This window comes from Rattus rattus, chromosome 2 (assembly GCF_011064425.1).
Source record: "Rattus rattus isolate New Zealand chromosome 2, Rrattus_CSIRO_v1, whole genome shotgun sequence".
In the NCBI taxonomy this organism is placed as follows: domain Eukaryota; kingdom Metazoa; phylum Chordata; class Mammalia; order Rodentia; family Muridae; genus Rattus; species Rattus rattus.
In genome coordinates, this window is record NC_046155.1 from 167,239,847 (window position 1) to 167,265,693 (window position 25,847).

The 25,847-nt window shown below is 51.5% G+C and overlaps 4 protein-coding genes across 4 annotated transcripts; 2 read left to right on the top strand and 2 right to left on the bottom strand.

Moving 5' to 3' along the window:
- Nucleotides 1-13: 13 nt before the first annotated feature.
- Nfkbib (NFKB inhibitor beta) lies at nt 14-7,592 on the top strand. The gene is made up of 6 exons (XM_032894041.1): nt 14-451; nt 4,672-4,777; nt 4,861-5,194; nt 6,432-6,520; nt 6,601-6,870; nt 7,431-7,592. Exons 1-6 carry the CDS (start codon nt 273-275, stop codon nt 7,530-7,532), a joined length of 1,080 nt encoding a protein of 359 aa, XP_032749932.1. The 5' UTR covers nt 14-272; the 3' UTR covers nt 7,533-7,592.
- Nucleotides 7,593-7,658: 66 nt separating this feature from the next.
- Ccer2 (coiled-coil glutamate rich protein 2) lies at nt 7,659-10,520 on the bottom strand. Its single transcript, XM_032894048.1, has 5 exons — nt 10,442-10,520; nt 10,225-10,265; nt 9,999-10,086; nt 9,169-9,695; nt 7,659-7,976 (listed from the first exon to the last, which is right to left on the bottom strand). The coding sequence occupies exons 1-5, from the start codon at nt 10,518-10,520 to the stop codon at nt 7,887-7,889; spliced, it is 825 nt and encodes a 274-aa protein (XP_032749939.1). The 3' UTR covers nt 7,659-7,886.
- A 927-nt stretch (nt 10,521-11,447) lies between these two features.
- On the top strand, nt 11,448-11,951 carry LOC116892382 (60S ribosomal protein L32-like). The gene has a single exon (XM_032894046.1). It carries the CDS (start codon nt 11,498-11,500, stop codon nt 11,903-11,905), a length of 408 nt encoding a protein of 135 aa, XP_032749937.1. The 5' UTR covers nt 11,448-11,497; the 3' UTR covers nt 11,906-11,951.
- A 1,716-nt stretch (nt 11,952-13,667) lies between these two features.
- On the bottom strand, nt 13,668-25,847 carry Sars2 (seryl-tRNA synthetase 2, mitochondrial). Its single transcript, XM_032894042.1, has 16 exons — nt 25,504-25,847; nt 23,563-23,658; nt 21,104-21,133; nt 20,233-20,373; nt 20,099-20,153; nt 19,598-19,661; nt 19,217-19,322; nt 18,174-18,221; nt 17,867-17,975; nt 17,601-17,646; nt 17,431-17,518; nt 17,233-17,342; nt 14,957-15,050; nt 14,775-14,867; nt 14,625-14,690; nt 13,668-14,092 (listed from the first exon to the last, which is right to left on the bottom strand). Exons 1-16 carry the CDS (start codon nt 25,768-25,770, stop codon nt 13,949-13,951), a joined length of 1,557 nt encoding a protein of 518 aa, XP_032749933.1. The 5' UTR covers nt 25,771-25,847; the 3' UTR covers nt 13,668-13,948.

The following is a 25,847-nucleotide window of genomic DNA, read 5'->3' on the forward strand; positions in this document are numbered from 1 at the left end:
AAACTACAAATCCCAAAAGGCTTGGCGCCGGCGGCCATATTAATAAAGGGCGTCTGGAAAATCTGGGGAAACTCAGCGAGCGAATGTCCACCTCATTATTCTGATTGGTTCTGGTGCAGTACAGAGGCGGGGTGTGGCTATTTAACACAGTTTGATTGGGTATATGAGGGGGCGTGTTGGGGAATTCCCAATAGGGCGGAAGCGCTGGAGCTCTCGGCAGAACCCAGCGTCAGGCAGGCTACCGCAGGGGGCCACCCGAGGTGGCAGGGGCAATGGCCGGGGTCGCGTGCTTGGGGAAAACTGCGGACGCCGATGAATGGTGCGACAGTGGCCTGGGCTCTCTAGGTCCCGACGCAGCAGCTCCCGGAGGACCAGGTCTGGGCGCAGAGCTTAGCCCAGAGCTGTCTTGGGCACCCTTAGTCTTTGGCTACGTCACTGAGGATGGGGACACGTGAGTAAACCTTAAATTACCAAACTGAGCCCTAGGATCTTACCTGAGTCTCCATTAGCCTATGATTCCCGTGGCTTCTTATCTTCTCGTTCCTAACTCTGATTTCTGATGCTGGACTTCCTGACCCATAACCACCAATCACTAAATTGTGAGACTAGTCCGTTTTCACTCACAGTCAAGTGTCTCAACTTTTTTGAACTCTTAAATTTGAGCTTACGATCCCCAAATCGGGTCTGAACCTTTCTGACCACTCTAGTTCCCACATCTTCTGACCTCTTGCTTCCAGATGTGGTCTTTGGTCTTTGGCTATTCTTGTATAAGCCAGATTTTGATTTCCAAAATTAATTCTTGACCCTGAGTCTACGACGCTGACACATCCCAGCACTGACCCTGCGATTGAGAAACCGAGCTACTGGGTGTCATGGGCCTCACAGAAGTTGGGAGGCAAGGGCAGGTTGATCTCTGTGAATTTGGGGCCACCTGATTGAGATCCCGGCCAGCCAGAGCTACATAAAATTTAGAAGCTCGATTCTATGAAGATGGATTCATCTGTTAGCCAAACGTCTCCCCCTAACTACCACCTTTCAATCCCTAGTTTTAGTTTAGCTGAGTGTGGTGGTACACACTTGTCATCCCAGCTCTTAAGGGGCTGAGGCAGGAGGATTGCTAGTCTGAGGAGAGCCTGGGAAGACCAGTATCAAAAAGGAGGGATGAGGAAAAGGAGGAGAGGGAGCCTGGGGGGGGGGGAGCAGGAAATGTTGATTAGTAGATAAACTGGGGAGAAGGGATGGCTGTGGTGACGGTGTGTGTAAGGGAGTGTACCCGGGATTTTCTTGTCCTTTGTGCTTATTGCGTATACCCAGTGACTCAGTGCCTGACCCATGAGGGGAACCCAATAAACACTCATCTTAAAGAGCCAGGAGTAGTTTCCTTAATTTTCTAATTTTTCACTTTCTACTTTATTGGCCCTTGTTCCTTTATTGTTTCCCTCTGGTTATTTAATTTTTGTAATTTCTTTATCCTCCTTCCTTTTTTTTTTTTTTTTTTTTTTTTTTTGTTTTTGCTTGTTTGTTTTTGACAGTCTTATATAGCCCACGCTAACCTTCAGGTTGTAGCTGAGGATGGCTTTGAACTTTTCATTCTCCTGCGTCCACCTCCCAAGTGTGTATCACTCGTCCAGCCCAGGGATGTGTGTGTGTGTGTGTGTGTGTGTGTGTGTGTGTGTGTGTGTGTGTGTGCGCTTGAAACACATTCACTAATCACATAGGCTAGACTAGCTGGCCTGAGAGAACCTTGTCTCTTGCTCCCCACCCTCCTCCTCCTCTTTGAGACAGGGTGGCTGACCTGGAACTCACTATGTAGACCAGACTGGCCTCAAACTCATAAAGATCCATCTGCCTCTATGTCCTGAGTGCTGGGACCAAAGGTGTGCACCTCTGTGCTCTACTCCAGGGATCTGGTGCCTTCTCCTCCCTAGTGTTAGGATTATAAAGACTTACAACCACACCCAGCTTTTTTTTATGTGGGTTCTGAACTAAGGTCACTGTGCTTTACTTACAAAATAGTTCCCCAGCCACCCACTCCACCCCCTTTTTCGTCAGTGTCTCACTATGTAGCCCAGGCTAGCCTTGAACACTACTGTAAAAAATAATAAAAATAATCGATTCAGCCATTTAGCTCCCAACAAGGACTCTGGCACTAATTATTCATTAATAAATGCCTTGGCTACAAGCTTTGGCTCATTCCCTGGCTAACTTATAACCTATTTAACGCATTCAAACTATCCTATGTCTTCCACGTGGTTACCTTTCCTGCAGTCTCCAGCCTGCCTCTTCCTTAGCCTTTCTTAGTCTTTCTCAGTGTCTCAGTGACCCCTCCAGTGCCTCTCACTGCATCTCCCTTTTTTCCTCACCATTTCCCAGAATTCTCTCTCTCTTCCTGGCAGTGTCCCACCTGTTTCCTCCCTCAGCTCATTGGCCATAGGCTTTTTTTTATCGACAGGTGTTGCCCTTAAGAAATTCTGTCCACACTATGAAATTTGTCTTTGGTTTATTTTATTTTATTTGTTTTTTGTTGTTGTTTTTTTGTTTTTGTTTTTGTTTTGAGATAGGGTTTCTCTGTGTAGCCCTGACTGTCCCAGAACCCTTTCTGCAGACCAAACTGGCCTTGAACTCAGAGATACATTTGCCATTACCTTCCAAATAATTTTACTTTATGCGTATGACTGTTTTACCTGTGTACATGTATGTGGACTGTGTTTGTGCTTGTTGGAGCCCCTGGAACTGGAGATAGGGATGGCTGTGAGCCACAATGTAGGTGCTGGAAATCAAGTCTGGGTCCTCTGCAAGAGCAAAAAGTGGTTTTTTTGTTTTTAAAGGTTTATTTATTTATTATATATAAGTACACTGTAGCTGTCTTCAGACACACCAGAAGAGGGCATCAGACCCCATTACAGATGGTTGGGAGCCACCATGTGGTTGCTGGGAATTGAACTCAGGACCCCTGGAAGAACAATCAGTGCTCTTAACTGCTGAGCCATCCCTCCTACCCTAGCCTTAAACTCTTGGCCTTCTTGCCTGGGATTCCAGGCAAGGTGGTGCAAGGCTGGTTTCTGCAGAGTTGGGGTTGAGCCTTATGCGTGCTAAGCTAGCACTCCCAAGTAAGCCACTGCCTAGCTCACCTTTCTTCTTTTCTTTTTTTTTTTTTTTTTTTTTTTTTTTTTTTTGAGCTGGGGACCCAACTCAGGGCCTTGCGCTTGCTAGGCAAGCGCTCTACCACTGAGCTAAATCCCCAACCCACCTTTCTTCTTTTCTAATGTGCTCAGAATGCTGTAAATATTTCCTCTGGAGAACTTCTGATAGACTGTGTTTTGTTTTTAGCATAATTGAGTATATTTTTTAATTTCTCTTTTGATTTCTCCTTCAACCAGTAGATTATAAAGAAGTACATTCATTTTCCACACTTGGAGGACTTTCCAGACCTCTTTCTGTCACCGGCTTTGAATTTCATTTCACTGAGGGCAGAGAACATGCTTTGTCTGATTTGCGGTCTCTAGTTTTTTTCTAGCGGTGCTGGCCATCAAACCCAGGGCCTCCTGAGTGTTAGGCAAGGGCTCTCAGGAACTGTGTCCCCACAGATTTCATTCTGATGATGCGTGACTTAGAGGTAATGTTGGTTAGCAGTGTTGTTCAAAGCTGGGTGTGTAATTCCAGCCACAAAGAAGACGGAGACAGGAGGAGTTCAAGGTTAGGGCCTGCCTAGGAAGAGAGTAAATTCAAGGCCAGCCTGGGGACATTCATAGCAAGGCCCTGTTTCACAATGAAGGGAACCAACAGGAGGAAACTCGGTGGCACAGAGCTTCCCTGCATGCCCGCTACCTTAGGTTCAGTCCACACAACTGCAGAGTCATGGCGGCCGCTCCTGAAGATCGGCGCTGTTCAAGTTGACTCTGTTCCTGTTTTTCTGTTTGTTCAAACAGTTGGTGACAGAGACCTATTGAGATCACCAGTCTATGGATCCATCTGTTGCTACTTCTCCTTGTTATTAGATCTGTGTGCATATGTGTGTGTGTGTGTGTGTGTGTGTGTGTGTGTGTGTGTGTGTGTGTGTGTGTGTTTGGTGTGTGTTTGTGTGTTGTGTTGGTGTGTGTGGTGTGTTTGGGTGTGTGTGGGTGGTGTGTGGTGTTGGTTTGTGTGGTGTGTGGGTGGGTGTGTGTGTGGTGTGTATGTGTGTGTGTGTGGTGTTTCTGTGTCTGTGTGTTTCTGTGTGTGTGTGTGTGTGTGTGTGTGTGTGTGTGTGTGTGTGTGTGTGTGTGAGATAGAATCTCATTATTTAGCATTTAACACTGCTGGTTTAGAACTCACCATGTAGTTCAGTCTGGCCTTGAACTAACAATCCTCCTACTTTAGCATTAGAGCTATTACACCTGATTATATTACTCAGTAAACACTGGTGAAACAAAGTTGGTAGCTGGGGCCTATTTGCACAGGCTTGTCAACCTTGCCACTCAGGAAGCTGAGGCAGGAGGGACTTGAACTCAAGGTCAGTGTGGGCAACTTATGAAGACCGTCTTATCTCAGAACACCAACCCCGTCAGACAAAGTTTCTGGATTACCTTCTGCCCCCTGACTCTCCCAAACACTGAAATGTTTCCAACTGTGGCCACAGTTTGCAGCACATAGAAGACACTCTGTGTTACTGACCTCTGCCTTTGTCCCCAGAGCCCTGCACTTGGCCGTGATACATCAGCATGAGCCCTTCCTGGATTTCCTCCTGGGCTTCTCTGCCGGCACTGAGTACCTGGACTTGCAGAACGACCTAGGCCAAGTGAGCCACTGGGGATGTTTGCTGTAGGGAGCCGGGTCCAGCATTGTCAGTGTGGCCCTAACCCCTTCCCTCTATCCCTGTAGACAGCCCTGCACCTAGCAGCCATCCTTGGAGAGGCATCTACAGTAGAGAAACTCTATGCAGCTGGCGCAGGAGTGTTGGTGACTGAGAGAGGGGGCCACACAGCACTGCACTTGGCCTGCCGTGTGAGGGCACACACGTGTGCATATGTACTGCTTCAGCCTCGTCCCAGCCACCCAAGAGATGCCTCAGATACCTACCTCACTCAGAGCCAGGACCATACCCCAGACACCAGCCATGCCCCTGTTGCCACAGACCCCCAACCCAACCCAGGGAATGAAGAGGAGCCGCGTGATGAAGATTGGAGGCTGCAGCTAGAAGCTGAAAACTATGATGGTGAGGGCCCCGGGCCCCAGGGAGGATGTGAGCTCCTGGCTCCTCTCGCCCAGCCTGAGATGCAGCTGATGCCCTTGGACATAGCTCAGTTGGTGGGGTGCTTATCTGGCATATGTAAAGCCCTAGGTTCGATCCCCAGCGTAAACAGTATGGTGGTGTATGCCTATAATACCCTGTGTTGGGAACAAGAGGAGGAATTTAAGGTCATCCTGGTGCTACTTAGCTAGTTTGAGGCCAGGCTAGGTTACAGGAGACTCTGTCTGAAACAAACACCTAGTCCCAGCACTTGGGAGGCAAAAACATCATGAGGTGAATTCAGCCTATGCTACTTAGTGAGCCCCTGTCTCAAACCCTCTGCCTCACCCCCTCCAAAGCAAAACCAGCTCCTTGGGAAGTCATCCCTAAGCTCCATAAATCCTAGCATCTGGACCAAGGGCCTCCACACACACTCGGGAGTACTAAGAATTAGACATATCTTTCTCACAGATCTAGTCATCAAACCACTTATAACCCAAACCTGTCACCCACAGATCCAGAGATGCCAGGATACAGTGGTTAAACCGGGGCTACCCGCCTGCAAGGAGTCTTCCCTCCAGAACTGTTCCCAAGTATAAGGCACCAGCCCAGCCTACCCACCATGAGAGGATTCATCCCATGTTCCCAGCCATGGGCAGAGGATGCAGGGGTTACCCTCTCAGCCAGGCCTCATGAATAGACTGGGGTCATCTGGTAGCCAGAGTCCTGAGCCCCAGGTCCTTTTGGGGACTTATTGTTATTGTCATTGTATCTTTTGTTATATACATGGTGCTGGAGCTGAAACTCAAAGGCTGTACATGCTAGTCCAGCCTCTGTCCTTTGTGAAGGAAGACCGAAGACTTGGTGTCTTGGTCCACAGATTGCGTGCTTTCATTCAGAGTCCCAGCCTCATCCCCTGTAGATCCTAGACACAGCAGACTCAGGCTTGCACCAGCCGGCTGCTAGGGCCCAAGACTTAGGCACTTGGAGTTCAGGAGCCTGTGTGCATACCTAGGTAGGACTTGAGAAGCAAGCCCCCAGACGTGGCATTCTTAGCGCATGTGGCCCTTCCCTTGCATGAAGAGAGAGCGGAAGCTCCTTACTCCCTCTGACACCAGTTGCTCTGTCCCCAGGCCACACCCCACTCCATGTGGCCCTTCCCTTGCATGAAGACAGAGCGGAAGCTCCTTACTCCCTCTGACACCAGTTGCTCTGTCCCCAGGCCACACCCCACTCCATGTAGCTGTCATCCACAAAGATGCAGAGATGGTCCAACTGCTCAGGGATGCTGGAGCTGACCTCAATAAACCGGTGAGTCACCGTGGCCGTCCAGTGTAGGGAAGGCACTGTCCCCTTTTCAGGCTCGCTGACCTCTCTGGCACATCCCACAGGAGCCTACGTGTGGCCGGACCCCTCTGCACCTGGCAGTAGAAGGCCAGGCAGCCGGCGTGCTGGCGCTTCTCCTCAAAGCTGGCGCTGACCCCACCGCACGCATGTATGGGGGCCGCACCCCACTTGGCAGTGCCCTGCTCCGGCCCAACCCCGTCCTCGCCCGCCTCCTCCGTGCACATGGGGCTCCTGAGCCCGAGGACGAGGATGATAAGCTTAGCCCTTGCAGCAACAGCAGCAGTGACAGCGACAGTGACAACCGAGATGAAGGCGTGAGTCGGGAGCGGGGTCTCAGCCAGAGGGTCAGGATAAACCAGCAACAAGAAGGCCTGGCTGGATGCTGTCAGGGACCCAGAGGAGGGGCACACGAGATGTGGGGAATGGTCGTAGACTTGGGCAAGGGTGGCAGTGGCAGCTGGACAGCTAAGGCCATCTGTCATGTGACACACACCACTAACCTAGGATCCCAGGCCTCAGAAGGCAGAGGCAGGTGGATGTGAGTTTGAGGCCAGCACGGGCTGAGACCCTGTGAGGGGAGTGACTTTGGGAGCAGGAGATGGAGAAAGAGCTTGAGGTGTAGGTTGGTGACCTTGGTCAGAACACTGATGGTAGGGAAAGACCATCCAGTGGTGAGGGGAGCATTTCTGAAGAACCCAGGCGACAGCACAGCCCGCGTAGGGTTGGTGTAGCATGAAAAGGGCTCACGGTGGGCAAAGGCAGGCGAGCACCGGACAAGAGCCACGTGGTGGGAGAAAGCGGCTCAGAGCCGTGACCTGGGCAGTGGTCAAGGTAGCAGCTGTCTAACCCCTGTGCTATCCCTCTCTGTTCCCAGGATGAATATGATGACATCGTGGTTCACAGTCGCAGGAGCCAAAACCGGCCACCTCCTTCCCCAGCAGCCAAACCTCTTCCTGATGACCCCAACCCTGCCTGACTTAAGATCTAATATTAATATAATTTCCAATTTAATAAAATTTCAGACCTGACAACCAGAGCGCAGGCCCACACTGCCTTCCTGCTTGTTTCAGGTCCCATCCCTCCAGAGCCAAGTGAGCCAGGGCGCCTTGCTTTGTGCTTTATTCACTCAGGAAGGGTGGAGGAGCTGGGGGTGGGGTCCCGAGTCAGCCTGAGCCCCTGCCCTGCTCAGACTTCTCTCAGGCTTGGTTCTCAGGCACATCCTTGTTCCAGTCCCTGCCAGTTGGAAGTGGAGCAGGATGCCTGGTGAAAGGGGCGCTCTGAGGTCAACAGTCCTGAGCCTTAGGGAGTGTGGGCAAGGAGTGGAGTGGGGTCAGCCTTCCCTCCCCAGAGCCTCCCCTAGCATGGCGGTAGCCTTCTTTAACTGCTCCTGCATGCGCTCCAGCCGCTCCACATTGTGTTCCTGGGGAAGATCAGAAGTATGGTTACCTCTGTGGTCATGGTGAATTGCAGCCCTGCCACTTCCTGTGCTAATGGCCTGAAATCCCATCCTAGCTCTGTGTCGTGGTCAGTGATGGCTACCATCCTTGCTTCTACAAACCCAAGCGTTCTGCTTGTCCACCTGAGCAGCATGGTGGTTCACACAGCCCGCCACATTGATCTCTTGATCCTTTATGAGTGCTGAGACTCCAGATGTGTGTCGTCACAGATGGCTTATGTAGCAATGCTGGGAAGCAAACCCAGGGCCTGTGCACGCTAGTCATACATTCGACCGTGAACCTACATCCCTAGCCCTAGGGGGCCCATTTGTGAAGTGATGGCCATTTTGATTGCTGCTCCCAGCTGAGGTGATATTTCATTAATTTTTAAAAATTGCTGTTTGCCTGTCCTTACATCAGATGCCTGTATATCCCATGTCAGCCTAGTGCCCAGCAAGGCCAGAAGAGGGCATATGATCCCCTGGGAATGGGAGTTACAGAGACGCCATGTGAATCCTGGGAATTGAAGCTGGGTCCTCTGAAGGGACCGTTAAACCATTAAACTATCTCTCTCTGGGGTTGGGGATTTAGCTCAATGGTAGAGCGCTTGCCTAGCAAGCGCAAGGCCCTGAGTTCGGTCCCCAGCTCCGAAAAAAAGAAAGAAAAAAAAACAAACTATCTAGCCCATAATTACAAAAACAAAGTTTCTACATCTACTCAGCGTGTGTATATGTGTGCACATGCGCACCACAGCATGTGTGGAGAGGTCAGAGGACAACCTGCGGGCGTCAGTCCTCTCCATCCACCACGTGGGATCTGGGAATTAAACTCAGGTTGCAAGACTGGACAGCGTGAGTCTGTACCCACTGAGCCACCTTGCTGGGACAATCAGCTTGGCATAGGCCTTGTCCACGGCCTCTGTCACTAGCATTGTGAGCCAGAGAGCAGCTGCTAGCTTCAGTGGGAGCTGACTTACTTGGTACAGATAATGGTGGCTAACTCTGGTGCTTCTGGGTAATTAGCGGCATCTTCCTGGTCACTGTCCTTGCTTGGACATCGCTACCTAGTCCTGGTGCACACTTGGTCACTCTGACCCACTTCATGGTAGATTTCACATTGTGTGGCCCAGCACGAGGAGAGTCCCTTGGGCGGTCTTGGAGTGACTCCTCTACTTACCTCCTGCTCTCGAGCCTCTTCCTCCTCTGCCTCTGCCTCCTGCTTGGCCTTGGGACCTGGCTGCTCCAGGTGGTGACGATGGTTGGAGGACTCTTCATGCCTCTCTCCTCCGACCCTCTCAGCCCCCTGCCACAGATTTCGGCCTCCCCCCAGCAGCTGCATGCCTTTCTCCTCTGCCTGAAACTGGGCTGTCTCCTCATTGCTGGCCTTCTCAGCCACCCGCTTCTGGGGGTCTCCAGCACCCTCTAGACGTTGCTTCCACACATGCTCAGAGGTCTTCTCTGGCTGGCTCTTCTCTTCCTCCTCTTTCTCCTCCTCCTGGTGAAGCTGACTGTGGAGGTGCGTGTGGACTGCCTGTTCCTGCACCTCAGACTTGTGGGTCCTCTCTGCTTCTTCCTCCTCCTCCTCCTCATCCCTTATCTCCTGGCTGGATCTCACCTTTTCAGACTCCTGCTTGTTGAAGTCCCCACCCAGCAGCCTCTTCTCCTCAGGGGACGCACAGCCTTGGGGCTCTGTCTCGAATATCTCTGGGGGGGGGGGAAGATAGGATGCTCCTAGTAGCCAACTGGGACACAGTCCCTGAAGAGTTGAGGGTTTCCTGACATCATGAAGGGAACTGTTTAGCGCTGATGGGGGAGTTACGGGCTGCAGATGTTCTCTGCCCAGTCCTTATCCTGCTGGGAGCTTCAAGGGAGCCAGGTTCTTTCAATTGGGGCTGTGAGTAGTACCGCACTAATTCAGGCCAGGGAATTCTTCCACCATGCACTATGGGATAGTAGGGAGGTAGGAAAAGGATCTTGGGATTCTGAGGGGAACTGGGGTATCCCTACCTTTGTGGAGCAGAGCTGTGCAGGGGCCTCTCTGGGCCTGGCCCAGTGTCAGCACCTCCATCACCACCTCTGCTAGACAGCGGGTTAGCTGGGAGCAAGGATGAGTGGTCAGAGGAAGGGCAACTGTACGGGATTTGGGAGAACAGAGTGGCTACAGGATCAAAAGAGGTGGGGATACCGAGAGAAGTTGGGCAGAAGGGAGTGGGCAAGGAAGGGCTCTGCTCACCTCCTCTTTGGAGGGTCTTGGTGTCAGGGGAGCTGAGGAAGCTGTGGAGGAAGAAAACGGGTGCTGTACATGGTACTAATCCCAACTCCCCCCACCACCGGGTCCATGTGCCAGGCACCTGCCAGATGTGCTGTTCCCATGGGCAAGCTCAGCTGCCCACCTATAGCCCGACCGACCTAAGGTGTACTTCCAATCCCTTCGTGGGCCCCGGACTCACCAGCCCCCAGCAGTAATGCCAGCAGCGGGGGCAGAGGCAGCAGCAGCAACGCTGCAGAGGTGGGTGCACGGAACAGCATGGTGGAGAGTCGGGACTCTCTGCTGGGCAGACAGCCAGGGTTAGCGCCTTATAACCCAGGTGCAGTGGACCCCGCGGGGGAGGAAATGACGTCACCGCCGCCCCCTCCCCGGCTCAGGGAGAGGGGACAGCTGTGGGGCACTCTAGGAACCTCAATTATTCATGGGAACCCACACTCAAGCATGCACCCCTCTGGGCTTCTGGCTCAGGAGCACGGCTGGGGGAGGGTCTCCCCGGAGACTCATATGGAAGCTGGGCAACTCTTTTTCGTCCTTTCCTCATCTGGAAAGTGGATCCTTCTAAATCTACTTCCCCTAGAGGTGGGAGTTCCTTCTGACCCAAGTCCCCTGCTCCATTCTCCACCAGCTGCTCAGTGCTGGGACAATTGCTTACGACGCTTTCTTATATTTTTGTGACAACCCACTCCAGAACTTTTGGGTGAGGGGTGCTTCGGCAGTGCCTTGCCCTGAGGACTACACGGGGCTCCATGCCACCCCAGTAACCAATGTGTGGTGTGAATGCATGCGTGGAGACCGGAAGTCAACGGCAAGTGTCTTCCTGTGTTGCTCTCCACTTTATTTTTTGAAACAGGATCTCTCATTGAACTTTTGGGATAGAACAGTTAACTAGGAAGCCCCTGGGATCCAACCAACTGGTCACAATAGTGCTTGGGTTATAAGAGCACACAGCTTTTACGTGGATTTCAAGGATCTGAACTAAGGTCACACTAGCACTTTTCTTGATAAACCATCAACCAAATCCCAAGTAACTTTTTCCCCGCCCCCCTAACCCCCCCCCGGAAAGACAGGGTCTCAAAATGTGAACCAGCACAGATAATATCCAGTAATCTGTTTTTGTTTCTTTGAGACAGCGTCTTACTAGCGACAGCCTCAGCTTGCTGCAACCTCCTTTTAAAAAACAGCCTGGCTTCTTCCTCGGCGCTGCCTGCGAGGTGGCTGCCATCTGTTTTGCGGCATCATGGCTGCCCTTCGGCCTCTGGTGAAGCCCAAGATCGTCAAAAAGAGGACCAAGAAGTTCATCAGGCACCAGTCGGACCGATATGTGAAAATTAAGCGAAACTGGCGGAAACCCAGAGGCATCGACAACAGGGTGCGGAGAAGATTCAAAGGCCAGATCCTGATGGCCAACATTGGTTACGGGAGTAACAAGAAAACCAAGCACATGCTGCCTAGCGGCTTCCGGAAGTTTCTGGTCCACAATGTCAAGGAGCTGGAAGTGCTGCTGATGTGCAACAAATCTTACTGTGCTGAGATTGCTCACAATGTGTCCTCTAAGAACCGAAAAGCCATCGTAGAAAGAGCAGCACAGCTGGCCATCAGAGTCACCAATCCCAACGCCAGGCTACACAGCGAAGAGAATGAGTAGTTGGCTTGTGTGCCTGTTTTGTGTTCAAATAAAACCACAAAAGCTGCAAAAACAAAACAAAACAAAACAAAACAAAACAAAACAAAACAAAAAAACCAGCCTGTGTAGGTGTGTGGTGGTGGTTGTGTTAGTGCAGGTGACATGGCCCTCTGAGCAGCTGGAGCTGGAGTTAGAGGCTGTTGTGGGCGACCAGGTGTGGCTATTGGGAACTGAACTCGGGTCCTTTGAAAGAGCAGAGGGTAGGTGCTCTCAACTGCTGAGCCATCCTTCCAGCTCCTTGTTTAGACCGGGTCTCATTGTACAATCCTGGCTAACCTGTAACTTGCTATGTAGATCAGGATACCCTCAAATTCAGAAGATCCACCTGTATCTTCCTCCCAAGTGCTGACATTAAAGATGTGCACTAACACTCTTAGAAAGCCTTGACCCTTAATCTTCTTGCCTCAGTTTCCTCCATGCTGGGACCACGGGTGTGTGGCATCATACCAGACTCCAGGAATTTATATTTCTGAGAAAGGACCTGAGGTATATTAGGTTTGTCCTATAGATGTCCATCTGCCTCTGAAGTGCTGGAATTATAGACACATACCAAAATGCCCTGTTAATTTTGTGCTAGGAAACCAAACCCAGGGTTTTGTGCACACTAGCCAAGCATTCTAGTGAGAATTTTGGTTTCTTTAGAAGAAGAAGAAGAGGAGGAGGAGGAGGGGGAGGAGGGAGGGGAATAAGGGCTGGAGAGATGGCTCAGTGGTTAAGAGCACTGACTGCTCTTCCAGAGGTCCTGAGTTCAAATCCCAGCAACCACATGGTGGCTCACAACCATCTGTAATGGGACCTGATGACCTCTTCTAGTGTGTCTGAAAAGAGTTAACAGTGTACTCACATACATAAGATGATTAAATAAATCTTAAAAACAACAACAAGGGCTGGAGAGATGGCTCAGAGGTTAAGAGCACTGACTGCTCTTCCAGAGGTCCTGAGTTCAAATCCCAGCAACCACATGGTGGCTCACAACCATCTGTAATGGGATCTGATGCCCTCTTCTGGTGTGTCTGAAAACAGCTACGGACAGTGTACTTATATATAATAAATACATACTTAAAAAAAAAACAACAACAACAACAACAACAAAAAATAACAGAACAATAGGAACATGATTTTGTTTTAATTCCAGGTGTGGGATATGGGATGCTTCGAATTGTGCTCTAGCAGGGCCGTGATTTTCCTAGATATAGATAGTTTCTATGTTAGTGTGACGTTGGGAATTCTGGAGAGTCTCTTGTGAGAAAAAGTGGGCAGATAAAAAAAAATAGGGCTGAGGAAGGGGAGGGCAACTGGTGGATCCTAGAACATTCTGAAGGTGAAGCCTCAGGTTTGCTACCCCACTGGAGGTGGGAAATCACTGAAGTCTGAAGAGTGCCTGGAGCTGCTCCTGGTGCTGAGCGAAATCCGCCAGGGGAGGAGCTAGTGTAGGCAAAGAGGCTAGAGTGCCTGTGAAGGAGGCAGAGGGGCCTGGGGTCAGCTGCCATGAATGTGACACTTTGGACAGCACCAGAGTTGGGGACCACAGGCCAAGGATAAGGATAGAGTTGGCTCAGATTGAGGGAGCCATTAGAGGGTGATGGCCTTATCCCAGGGGAAGGGAGGAGTCCTTTCAACTCCCCAGGGGAACCTGAGGCCACCCAGCATGAGCCCTGTAGGCAGCCACAGACTCTGATGAAAGCTGTCACCCAGCACTTCCTGTGCTTACAGATCCAGAAGACTCTGTTCTCATGACCATTTATTGTGGGCATTCTGCTCGGCGCTGAGGTGGGAAGAGGAAGCTGGGATGGCCTTCTTCCTGCCACGGGCTGAGACATGACTCTGACTGACAGCCCCAGTGATGGTAGGGGTCACTGACAATGACCGGCAGGGAAGGGACAGAGATAGATTCAGGAGTCCAGGAGGGTAGATGACAAGTACAGAGACATCAGGACCAGCTGCAGGGGAAAGGCTCTCAGCATCAGAGACCTCTAGAAGGCCAGCCTCTGGAGCAGACCGCTGTCATCTGGCAGCAGACTGGCTGGGGAGCCTGGGCTTCTGGGGTTGATTGGGGCCAATGTACTGGAGAGGCACGTGGGTGGGGGCTGTGATCCGGTCAGTGCCTAGATAGGGCTGGAGAGCGGCGGGTACGAGGACTGAACCATCCTGGGGACAGAGCAGTTATTAGGATGCTACCCTTCCTCCAGCTCTCCCTTTAGCTGCTGGTGAAAGTCTCAAACCTCCTCTTGTTGGTATTGCCAATTGAGCCCAGAGTGTTCTCCATGCCAGGATATCCACTGGGCTGCACCCCAGCCCCTCACTGGGGGATTCTAGGCAGGGGCTCTACCACTGAGCTACACCCCAGCCCCTCACTGGGGGATTCTAGGCAGGGGCTCTACCACTGAGCCACGCCCCCAGCCCCTCACTGGGGGATTCTAGGCAGGGGCTCTACCACTGAGCCACACCCCCAGCCCCTCACTGGGGGATTCTAGGCAGGGGCTCTACCCTTGACCCACGCCCTCGGCCCTCTTTTTTACTTTTTAACTTGAGATAGGTTTTTTTTTTTTTTTTTTTTTTTGTTTTGTTTTGTTTTGTTTTGTTTTTTTTTTTGAGCTGGGGACCCAGGCAGGCCTACCACTGAAAATCCTGCAGTCCTGTCCTGTCAAACCTGAGATTCCAGACTTGGGGGATCTCTCACCTTTTGCTGGTTGCTCTCCAGGAGGGCAATGAGGACTCGAGGAACAGCACAAGCGGTGGCATTCACCTGGAAGAAGGGTGTGCTCAGGGCCAGGCTCTGACTTTGTCCTGGCCCTGGGACGGGAAGGTGGAGATACAGTGTGGGCCTTACCGTGTGTGCGAACTGCAGCTCCCCAGTCTCTGTCTCAAACATGATGTACAGACGGCGGCTCTGGAAGTCTGTGCAGTTGGAGGCGCTGGTGACCTGCAATAGGAGTGATGGAGAGGCTGTCTTGGGGACATGCCCGTCCTCCAGTGTCTTACCAAAGGTGCCCACTAGGCCAGGCCTCTCACCTCCCCATAGCGGCCTCGGCCAGGCATCCAGGCCTCAATGTCGAACTTGCGGTAAGCAGGAAGGCCCAGTTCCTGGGTGGGCATGTCCAGCACCCTGAGGCCAAGGTAACAAAAAACAAAACAAAACTGTTGGGAGCGATGCCCTTGAAGCCCTCCATTGTTGATGTTATTATTATGGTTAGAATTAAGTATGACTGGGTTCATGGAAAATCCCAGCCAGCTGCAGAAGACTAATACAAATCTGGTGGTCAAGATAAATAATAATATAATAAAATTCTCCTGCTGACTAATAGATATGACAAACCTGTGACCTTTCTGACATCCTGTCAACATCAGCCGATTCCCTGACCACACGAATACTGTGTCCTTGGCCTGCGTAAATGTTTCACACTTCCCCCCTCCCTCTGTTACCCATGTTATGGTATAAATTCAGCCTTGGGAAAAAATAAAATTGTCGCCTTGATCAGACTCTTGTCTTGGTGTCCTTCGTGTCCCTTGTCCCCCATTCTCTTCCAGGTACACCCAACACCCTTTGCTTACAGAAAAACAGTGTCAAAGTCATTGGATAAAGGTAAAGAATGTAGGGGTTGGGGATTTAGCTCAGTGGTAGAGCGCTTGCCTAGCAAGCGCAAGGCCCTGGGTTCAGTCCCCAGCTCTGAAAAAAAAGAAAAAAAAAAGGTAAAGAATGTAAAGGAGGTGAGTGAAGGAGGGGGATGGGGAGGAGAGGGAGAGAGAGGAGGGGGAGGAGGGGGGGAAGGAAGAGGAGGGGAGGAAGGGGAGAAGGGAGAGGAGGGGAAGGTGAGGAGAGAGAAGAAGGGGAAGAAGGGAGGGGGGAGAGGAGGGGGGGAGGAAGGGGAGGACAGGGGAGGAGGGGAAGGGGAGGAGGGGAGTAGGGGAGGGGAGAAAGAGGAAGCAATCGAAAAGGAGGGAAAGGGATAAGAACACAGTGGAAGGAGAACCAGCAGCTGGGGAGGTGGTAGCCACAGGAGACAGAAGAGAAGGCTGAGGTGAAAAGGAAAGACAGCTATGCAGTTATCTGTGGGCATTCACCCTACCATTCTCTCTCTATATATACACTGTCGCTGTCTTCAGACACCACAGAAGAGTACATCAGATCCCATTACAGATGGCTGTGAGCCGCCATGTGGTTGCTGGGAATTGAACTCAGGACCTCTGGAAGAGCAGTCAGGGCTCCAAACCTCTGAGCCATCTCTCCAGCCCCACCCCACCATTCTTATGGTCTAGAAGAGCACCAGTTTTAGAGTTCTAACTGGCCTTTTTTCTTTTTGTATGTATGTCTGGTCCTTCCTTCCTTCCTTCCTTCCTTCCTTCCTTTTCTTTCTGGTAGGGTCTCATGTAGCCCAGGCTGGCCTAGACTTCACTATGTAGCTGAGGATGGCGTTGAACAGGGTCCAGATCACAAGTGCTGGGGTCGTAGATCACGAGTTGTAGGTGTGCATCCCTGTGTTCGTGTGTGCCCACTGATCCCACTAGATGAGACTGGGCAGGGAGCTCTAGGGCGCTGAGTGTCGGACTCTCCAGCACTGGGGCACAGCCGCGCACCATCACCCCCAGCTCACGTGTGGGTGCAGGGGATCAGAGCTGTGCTCCTCCGGCTTGCACACAGTAGGCCCTTTCCTGAGCTTGTTTTCTGTTTCCTTTGAAACAAGGTCTCATGTAGTGCAGGCTGGCCTCAAACTCATAGCAATCCTTCTGCCTCAGCCTCCCCAGTGCTTGGATTCTAAGTGTGAGCCATTACATCAAGTCTTTCCTGTGTTATCTCTGTTTCATTTTGAGACAGGGCTCCGCTCTATTAGCTCAGGTTGGTTTTGAACTCCTGGAAACCCTGTCATGGCCTCTAAGGTGTTGAGATCACAGGTGTGAGACATGCCACCTGGTTGCATATACTCTCAGGCTTTCTTAATTTGTTGTGTTTTATTTGTTTGTTTGTGCAGTAGTGAGTCCCCTAGGTAAAAGGTGGCCTTCCTTAGCCCTCGGTAAAGCTGTGTGTCCTATAGAACAAGTGGGCCTTGTGACTCCTCCTTCACCCTGGAGGAGAGTGAGGTAGGTTTCTTAGACCAAACTCTAGAGATGGAGAGCTCGGTGGGGGGCAGCCTTCCTTCCTGTGTTTTTGACGCTCTTAGAAAACAAAATAGTGCACAGAAACTCTACAGCCCGGAGGCCTCACCTAGGGGAAAGGAGCAGGTGGTAGGCCAGCCAGTCAACCCCACTCTTCCCCCCACCCTACCAGGTCCCACCGGGTTCCATCTCCGCACCGGAAGTGCAAGCCCAGCTCTGTCAAGATCTCCACCTGCAGAGACAGGAACTCCTCCAGCAGCTGCGAGCTCTGCTCCAGCCCAGGGCCTGTCACCCCAAACATCTCCACCTGGCACAGGGAAAGGGACACTGGGTCAGGACGTCCTCCAGGGTGGTGGAGGGGACCTGTGTACGCCAGCCAGGCCTGCGTCACTCACCTTAGCGAAGTGATGGACTCGGTACAGCCCCCAAGGCTCCTTCCCGGTGTCTGTCTCTGCCCGGTAGCAGGTGCTGGCACAGACCATCCTAGTAGGAGCGTGGGAGATTGGGTCAGGGAGGGTGGATGATGCTACCCATGGGGTCTAGCAGTAAAGGAAATGGGCATCACCTGACTGGAAGGTCCCTGGAAGCCACAGCGTGGTCCATGAAGTATCCTGGGAGGAGAAAGAGGCAGGGTGGGGTTAGCCAGGGCTATCATTGCCCACAGAAGTCACAGAGAGGTTTAGAGTAGAACCCCCTGTCAGAGTACATGATTCTGGAGTCTCTGTGAGTTTGAGCAGTTAACGGCCTACACAACTGTATGTGTTAGCTTCGGGGTTGCTGTCTGTTCCCTGCAGGGAGCTGTCTTCCCCCAACACCCAGGCAGCCGCTTACCTGCCAGCCCCACCTCTGCTGTCCCAGCCAGGTTGAGGTCTTCGAAGCGGGAGGGGTCAATATTGTAAATCTGGGATGGGTTGGCATTTGGTGTCATTCCACAGCCTTCCTGGGGGAAGGTTGCAGGGGTCAGGTGATGGGTAATCTTGGCCTCCCTGATTCTGAGTTCACCACCCCAGCTATTCCTTTAGAAGCATCTGGAATTGCTTTTCTCCCCCGAACTGTGACTGACTTCTGTGACCTAGCCCAGGGTGGTCTCCTCAGGGAGAGAGAGGCCCCCCACCCCTGTCACCCCAGTCTCACTCACAAACACAGCTCCTCTCAGAAGGTCTGGAACCGTCATGGGGGTGAAGCCCTGCAGAGAGGGGAGGGGATCAGCCCAAGGAAGAGACAGTGGCTGCTCTAGCATTCCACAGTCTACCCCTCAGCAGAGGACACCAGTGAGGCCTGAGCCCTGGGACCCTGTTGGAGCTCTCCTGCTGCGAGCACCCTGCTTCCCCCGAAGTTCACACGAAGAGAGCAGCTGGAGGTGCCGCTGAAAAGTACAGCTCTAACATGTCCCTTCCCTGCTTGAAGACTCCCTAGTGCGCTCAGAAGATCTGTTTGGTGAATGCCTTTAATCCCAGAACTCAGAAGGAGGCAGAGGCAGGCAGATCTCTGAGTTTGAGGCCAGCCTGGTCTATATAGGAGCTCCAGGCCAGCAGCTAAGGTTACAAAGTCAGGCCTGACTCCATAAAAAAGGAGAAACAGAAAGAACAACAGAGAGAAAACCTGACACCTGTGATGCCCTCACCATGGCTAGCAACTCATGCTATCAGCCTTGATGGCATGGACTCCTTGCCTCAGTGGACACTGTGATTCCCCAGGTGCCCCCAACCCCACAGCAGGAATCGAGGGGTAGTGATTTACAAGTACAGGCTCTAGGCCAAGGTCTGAGCTCCATTCAAGCCTCAACTTTCCCATCTCAAAAGAGGGCATAATAATAGCATCTACCTAGCCTAGAGGACACAGGAATCAAAGTGTTACTAGTATATGGCAATGCTGAGAACTGCAGCATGCTGGCCTCTTGGTTTTTTAATTTTACTTTTTTTTTTTTTGAGACAGAATTTCACTACATTGCTGCCCCGGTCAGTCTTGAAGTTTTATCCCTCTGCTTCCGTTTCTCCAGTGCTGGGTAAAGTATGTGCTATGAGTATGTCTCTGACCCAGGGAATGGGAGTCAATGCCTTATACATGCCAGGCTGTACCAGCTAACCAAGCTACATTCCTCGCCCCCCCTGAGCATCCTTAACCCGTCTAAACTTGGTGCCGGTGCCACCCTGTCCAAGCAGGCCCTCAGGTACGCCATACCCTGCTGACAAGCTTGCTGAGGGTAAAGTTGACCAGGCCGTGCTGTAAGAGGGCTCCAGCCCCGCGCAGGTAATAAGACCGGTGGCCAGACACGTGAGACAGGCGCCTAGAGACAGACAGGCAGACAAACTGGCAGTGCCTACAGGCCAAGGCAGGTGGGGAAAGGACTCGAGTACCCAGGGGGCAAAGAGGCCCAGATGACAGGCGGGCCTGGCATCAAATATTCATGCTGGGCGGGCCCAGCCCTGGTGTTCCACCTTGTACCCTAAGGCTGCAGGCAGAAGCTGGCTGCCAGCTGTTAGGGCTGCCAGCTGTTCATGGGGTGGGGGCGATGGGTTAGGGGGGTCAAGACCCAGGAGGGGAGAGGGTGGCGGGACTCACTTCTGCCGGATGATGTCCAGTTTCTCGCCAATTTCCAGGTGGCCTCGGGGTTGGAAGGAGAAAGCTGGTTGTGGGTGGAAAGCAATGGGGTAAGAGAGGAAGAAAGATGCATCAGAGAGCAGGGAGGAGAGAGAGGGTCATGGGGGGGGGGGAATGGAGATAGGAGAAGCAGAGAGAATGGAGGGAGAGCGGGAGATGAGGGGAAGGAAGGAGAAAGAGAAGGAAATGGATGAGAGAGATGAGAGAAGGGAAGGAGGTCTTGTCTGAGTGGAGACAAACACAAGGGCTAAGAAGAAAGCTCCCAGAGTGGGGGTCAAAGCAAAGCAAGGAAGAAAGGAGAGGGGCAGCCAGACATGCTGTACCCATGCTAGGGTGGGCTGCCCAGAGAAGGAAAGGCAAGGAGACACAGCCTCACCTCAAGCCCCACCCTGACCCAAGACCTGCCGTGCCCCACTCCCAGCCTGAGGTCCCAGGGACACCAAGCCCTGGGGTGTGACTTACCCGGCTTGTCACCCACCACACGGAGCACTCTAGCCTGGCTCTCATCCCCAACAGGCTGCAGGAAGAGGAGCGTGTCAGAGAGAAGGAGACGGGGCATCCGGGATGCCCTGTCTCCCCTGCAGCGTGGCCTTTACCGTGTCCGGGTGGGTCTGGTTGGGCAGCCTCAGTGCCTGCTGGTAGAACTCTTCCTCCAGCTGGGTCTCTCTGGGGTACAAGGGTGTGAGCTGCTTCCGGATTTCCCGGCCACGGGTCCGCAGGCCCTGATATTGGGGGTCCTAGGCAGGGCAGAGGATTACCCTTGGGGAGAGTCAGGGGTACCTCTACCAGCGTGACTCGTCTTTGCTGGCAGGACCCCCTGTAGACATTTGACATTTCTTTTCATCCAGTAACCCGAGTTTCCTCTCAACTTGGCAAGATCATGCAAACAATGCTCAGGTCTCTTGCTTTGGCTGTGAGGAGACAGGAGCCAAGCTGAACTACCTAGAGGGAACTATCAGGAAGGTGCACTCATTTGGCTCTGCCTTCCTTTGTTGGCAAGGGAGAAAGCTGGGCTCAGAATAAACCGAGTATCGGAGCCAGGAGCTGGCTCTAGCACACCTCACACCAGCTGTAGGCTCACAAACTGACAGACTGTCTTTGTTTTTTTTTTTTTTTTTTTTTTTTTTTTTTTTTTTTTTTTCGGGGCTGGGGACCAACCCAGGACCTTGCGCCCCCTAGGCAAGCGCCTACCACTGAGCCAAATCCCCAACCCCCTGTCTTTGTTTTTTAATACATATATTTTACATACGTGTGTATGTGTGTGTGTGTACACATGCGTGCTGGAGAGCAAGTGTGGGCCCTCTGCAAGAGCAGTACACACTTGGGACCCCTGAGCCATCTCTCTGGTCCCCATGGAAGCTGTTCTTTTTATCTTACCTCCTGATCCTGCCTGAATTAGAACTGTGACCAACCTGGTACCCTCCCCGCCCTCCCCAGTGAGGGTGCAGACATCAGGGCCCTGAGTACCTTCTGCACTTGGTTGCTGTCTTGCTTTGCCTGGTGGAGAAGAGGAAAGGGGAGAAGGTGATTAGGTAATGAGCTTGGGGGTTCAGAGTAGAGACAGAAGAGGTCAAAGTTCAGAGAGGAGCATGACATCGGAACCTCCCACCCTGCCTCAGGTTCTCTCTTGGTAAAGCCATGAGACGGCAACATGATGTAACAGTACTGACATCCAGTGCTGAAAATGAACTGCTCTGTCCTCCTGGGCTCTGTGAGGGGAAGGTGGGGGCTCCTGTGAGGAGCGTACTTCTTTATTTTATATTGTTACTTTCTTTGGGCATTTGGGTTTAAACCTTGAGCCTTGTACATCGTACCACCCAGCTACATTCCTGGCCCTACTGGTGTGTGTGTGTGTCTGTGTGTGGTGTCTGTGAGCTGGTGTTACAGGTGGGTAAGCCCCTGGCATGGGCGTTGGGAACCAAACTCAGGTCTTCAAGAACAGCTGTGTCATCTCTCCATCTCAGGTTTTTGGGTTTTTTTTTGTTTGTTTTTTGTGGTTGTTGTTTGTTTGTTTTGTTTTGTTTTTTGAGACAGTGTTTCTCTGTGTAGTCCTGGCTGCCGTGGAGCTTGCTCTGTAGATCAGGCTGGCCTCGAACTCAGAGATCAGCCTGCCTCTGCCTCCTGAGCGCTGAGATTAAGGTGTGTGTCACTACCTCCCAACTAGGTTTTTTTGCTTGTTTGTTTTTAAAGAATTATTTATGTATTTCATGTACGTGAGTGCTCCATCTGCATGTACACCTGAGTGCCAGAAGAGGGGAGGCATCAGATCCCATTACAGATGGTTGGGAACCACCAGGTAGTTGCTGGGAATTGAACTCAAGATCTCCGGAAAAGTAGCCAGTGCTCTTTTTTTTTTTTTTTTTTTAAACTTTATTTATTTATTTATTATGTATACATCATACAGCTTTCTGCCCTGCATGTATGCCTGCAGGCCAGAAGAGGGCACCAGACCTGATTACAGATGGTTGTGAGCCACCATGTGGTTGCTGGGAATTGAACTCAGGACCTCTGGAAGAGCAGACAGTGCTTTTTTTTTTTTTTTTTTTTGGTTCTTTTTTTGGAGCTGGGGATCGAACCCAGGGCCTTGCGCCTTCCTAGGTAAGCGCCTACCGCTGAGCTAAATCCCCAGCCCCCAGACAGTGCTCTTAACCACTGAGCCATCTCTCCAGCCCGTAGCCAGTGCTCTTAACCGCGGAGCCTTCTCTCCAGTTCCTGTCTGTTTGATTTTAAATGACTTCTGGGGGAACCTGATGTGTAGCCATGACTGTTTTAATGAGAACAGACCCGACGGGCTCCCAGGTTTTCACTCTTAGTCCCCGTGTGGTGACCGGTTTGGAAGGATTAGGAGGTATGGCTTTGTTAGAGTAGGTGCAGACGGCGGGAAGATAAGTCACACGTCTGCTCTCTGCCTGCTCGATGAGGAGCACAATGTAAAGGTCTCAGCCACGGCTCCAGGGCCGTCCGTACCTATCTGCTTCCCACCATGACAATAATGGACTAACCCTCCAAGACTACAAGCAAGTCCCCAGTTAAGCACACACCTTGGTTATGGGGTCTCCTCACAGGGACTAAGACAGTAGCTGAGGACACTGACCTCTTGATCCTCTGACCTCTACCTGCCAGACGCTGGGGTTACAGCTGCGTGCCACCAACACTTTTATGACGTCTACTGAGCCATCTGTGTGAGCTATTGGTTTGTCAAGCTTTGTAAATGTTGGATTGTGACTCTGCATGAGGTGCTGTAACCGAATGTTGGAGTTGCAAAAGAACCAGCAGCAGCCAGGGTTTCTGTATATATAACAACGTAAACTAGTTACCAATCAAAATGTAAGAAATATGAAGTGTGTCTGGTAAAAAAAAAAAGGGGGGGGTAGCTGGTGAGAGGAGAAAGGGCAAAAAGCTCAGGTCTAAGCGTGCGCTCTCCTTCTCTTCTCCACAGACCTGGGTCAGTTCGTCCCTCTCTAGACAGCCTTCAGTTCAGGACCCCAGACACTAGCCCTAAACTACCAACAGTGACTTTAGCCATCCTGCTGGTGACTGTTGTAAAGATGTGTGTCTGAGCTCTGGCAACAAGATGGGATTCTCCTTAGGGAATGGTCTCCTTGCTCTTGAAAAAGGAAAAAAAAATAACCATGAGGCAGACCTTGTCTCTGACCCGGTGGCAGCCATCTTGGAACTGGGATGGGGTCCAATCTATGTAGTTGAAGTTGGGCACACAGAGGGAAAGAATCTGTTTGGGGATACTGAAGAGAGCTAATTCATCAACCCGAGGAACATCAGGCCTGGGTGGCTTGTTTTATTAGGTAACAACCGTCTACATGATTCGAGCCCTTTTACTTGGGTTTCCTGTTATTCCCAGACAGAGGTATCCTTGCTGCCTCCAGCCTGCCCTGGCCCCTGCAGGACCCCCACTCCCCTATGCTCACCAGCAGGGCCCGCACTGCCTCTGCCACAGCCTCCTTCTCTGCCTCCAGGCTCCGGATCTGCTCCCGAAGCTGCCTCAACTCCTGCCACGTGGAGATCTGCGGGGGAAAATACCACAGTGAAATGGCCACTGCTCTGAAGTCTCATCTACCAGGCCCCTGGATGACAGCGGGTTAGGGGAACTGTCTCCTCCCATTAGCACTATGACACCAGAAGCCCAGGTAGGCACATAGCTGCCCTGAATCAATGCTTTTCCCAGTTTACTTTGCAGCCGCTTCTGTTGCTATGATCACTTTTTTTTTTTTTTTTTTTTTGGTTTTGTGAGACAGTGTATTTAAGTACAGCCTGGGGTGGCGGCTTTGAACTTGTAATCGTCCTGTCCTTCTCTGAGTGCCGGGACTACACAGGCACTAGCACACGCCTGGCTAAGTCACCTCTTTAAAGGTGACTAAACTTTCTTTTTCTTTCTTGTTTATTTACTTTGTGTGTGGCTGCCGGACGGGAGTCAGAAGACAGCCTACAGGAGTCGGTTCTCTCCTTTCACTCTGTGGGTCCCAGGGATTGAACTCAGGCGGTCGGCTTGGCAGTAGGGACCTTTACCTGCTGAGCCACCTCCCCTTGCTCTTTTTCTTTAAATCCAAGGTCTCCCTGTGTAGTCCTGGGTAGCCTGAAACTTGCTATGGAGACCAGGCTGGCCTCAAACCCACAGAGATCTGCCTGCTGCCTCCTTCAGAGTACCACATCACCATACCCAGATTTTTCTATTATTACTATTACATTATTATCATTATTATTATTATTATTATTATTATTATTATTATTATAAGCATGCACATGAATTTTTTTGTTTGCAGAATGGGAGTTCAGAAGACAATTCTCTCAGGAATCAGTTTTCTCCCACCACCAGGGAATTGAACTCAGGTTGTCAGGTTTGGCAGGAAGTGCCCTTATTGGTTGGGCCACCAGTGCTTACTGGTGAAAAAACTCAACAAGAAAAAAACTTAAAATGGGGCTAAAGTGCTTTAGTGACTGGTGTGAGAATCTGTAGCGATCTGAATGAGAAATGTCCCCATATCCTGGCATTTGAACGCGTGGTCAGTTGCTGCTGATGTTTGGGGAGGCTTAGGAGGCATGGCCCCGCTGGAGGAAATATGTTTCTAGAGGTGGGCTCTGAGAGCTTAAAACCTTGTCCTACTCTGTGCGTCATGCTTGTGGTTAAAGATGTGAGCGTACTGCTCTGCCACCTGCTGACATTCTCCATCCCTGCCAAGCCCCAAGTAAACTCTTCTGTAAGTTGGTTTGATCATGGTGTTTGATCACGGCAACAGAAAAGTAACTATACAGAAGGGTTCAAGACAGAGTTGGGAAGATTCATCCATTACATTCGGGACTCACTACCAACATGGTGACCCCAATTTTAGTTCTCTATAAGGTAGAATTACATAGTCTCAACATCTGGATCATAAGTCTAGGAACAGATATATCTTAAATATCCGTTTAGCAGGTATTTATCCATTCAACTCTTATTAGTCAGCTTGCTGTTTATAGCAGGATGCAAAGCTCTGTCTCCAAGAGTCCCTCTGATTAACACCTCCCTCCTCATTTCTCTTCGCGGCCGTAGGATGAGCTTGGCATGAAGTCTGAGTACAGAAAGACAATGGTATTTAAGTTACGGGAGTACAGTAGATACCGATTGTCCAATTATGAAATGCATGCAAAAGGGCAGCGTGCAGGTCACAGAAGTCATCCACGACGTTCAATAGGTCCTTAGTTCTGTTCTCCCTAGATCACTGGCACATAAGTGGGTGTCATGCACGAGACATTGCCTAACTTGGGAAGGAACCTAAATTCCTGTTGAGTAGTTTTCCCCACAACTAGAATGTATCTGGCAAATCCAGTTCTGTAAAGCAACCCGCCCTCGCGGGCGGCGCAAGCGCACTCACAATCGCAGGCAGGTCGGCTGGCCGCAGCTCCCCCTTGCGGAGCTCCAGGGAGCGCGCGGCCTTTTCTGGGCATGCGCACACCGACTCCATGTCTAAGTAAGGAAGCTCGCTGTACCCCTCGCGTGCGTGTTCGTACAGGAGGTTCCGAACTCGTTTTTCTGTAGCGAAACTCCTCCTTGGGTTCTGGTTGCACACGCAGCATCCTCGGAACCGGAGACCCTGGCGAGCCAGGAAAGGCCACAAGAGCCGTGCCATGGACGCAGCCATCTTGGACTGGAAACAAGAAGTCACTCACCATGGACGAGCCAATCAGACGCACAAGGAGATTTCCCGCCCAAGCCTCA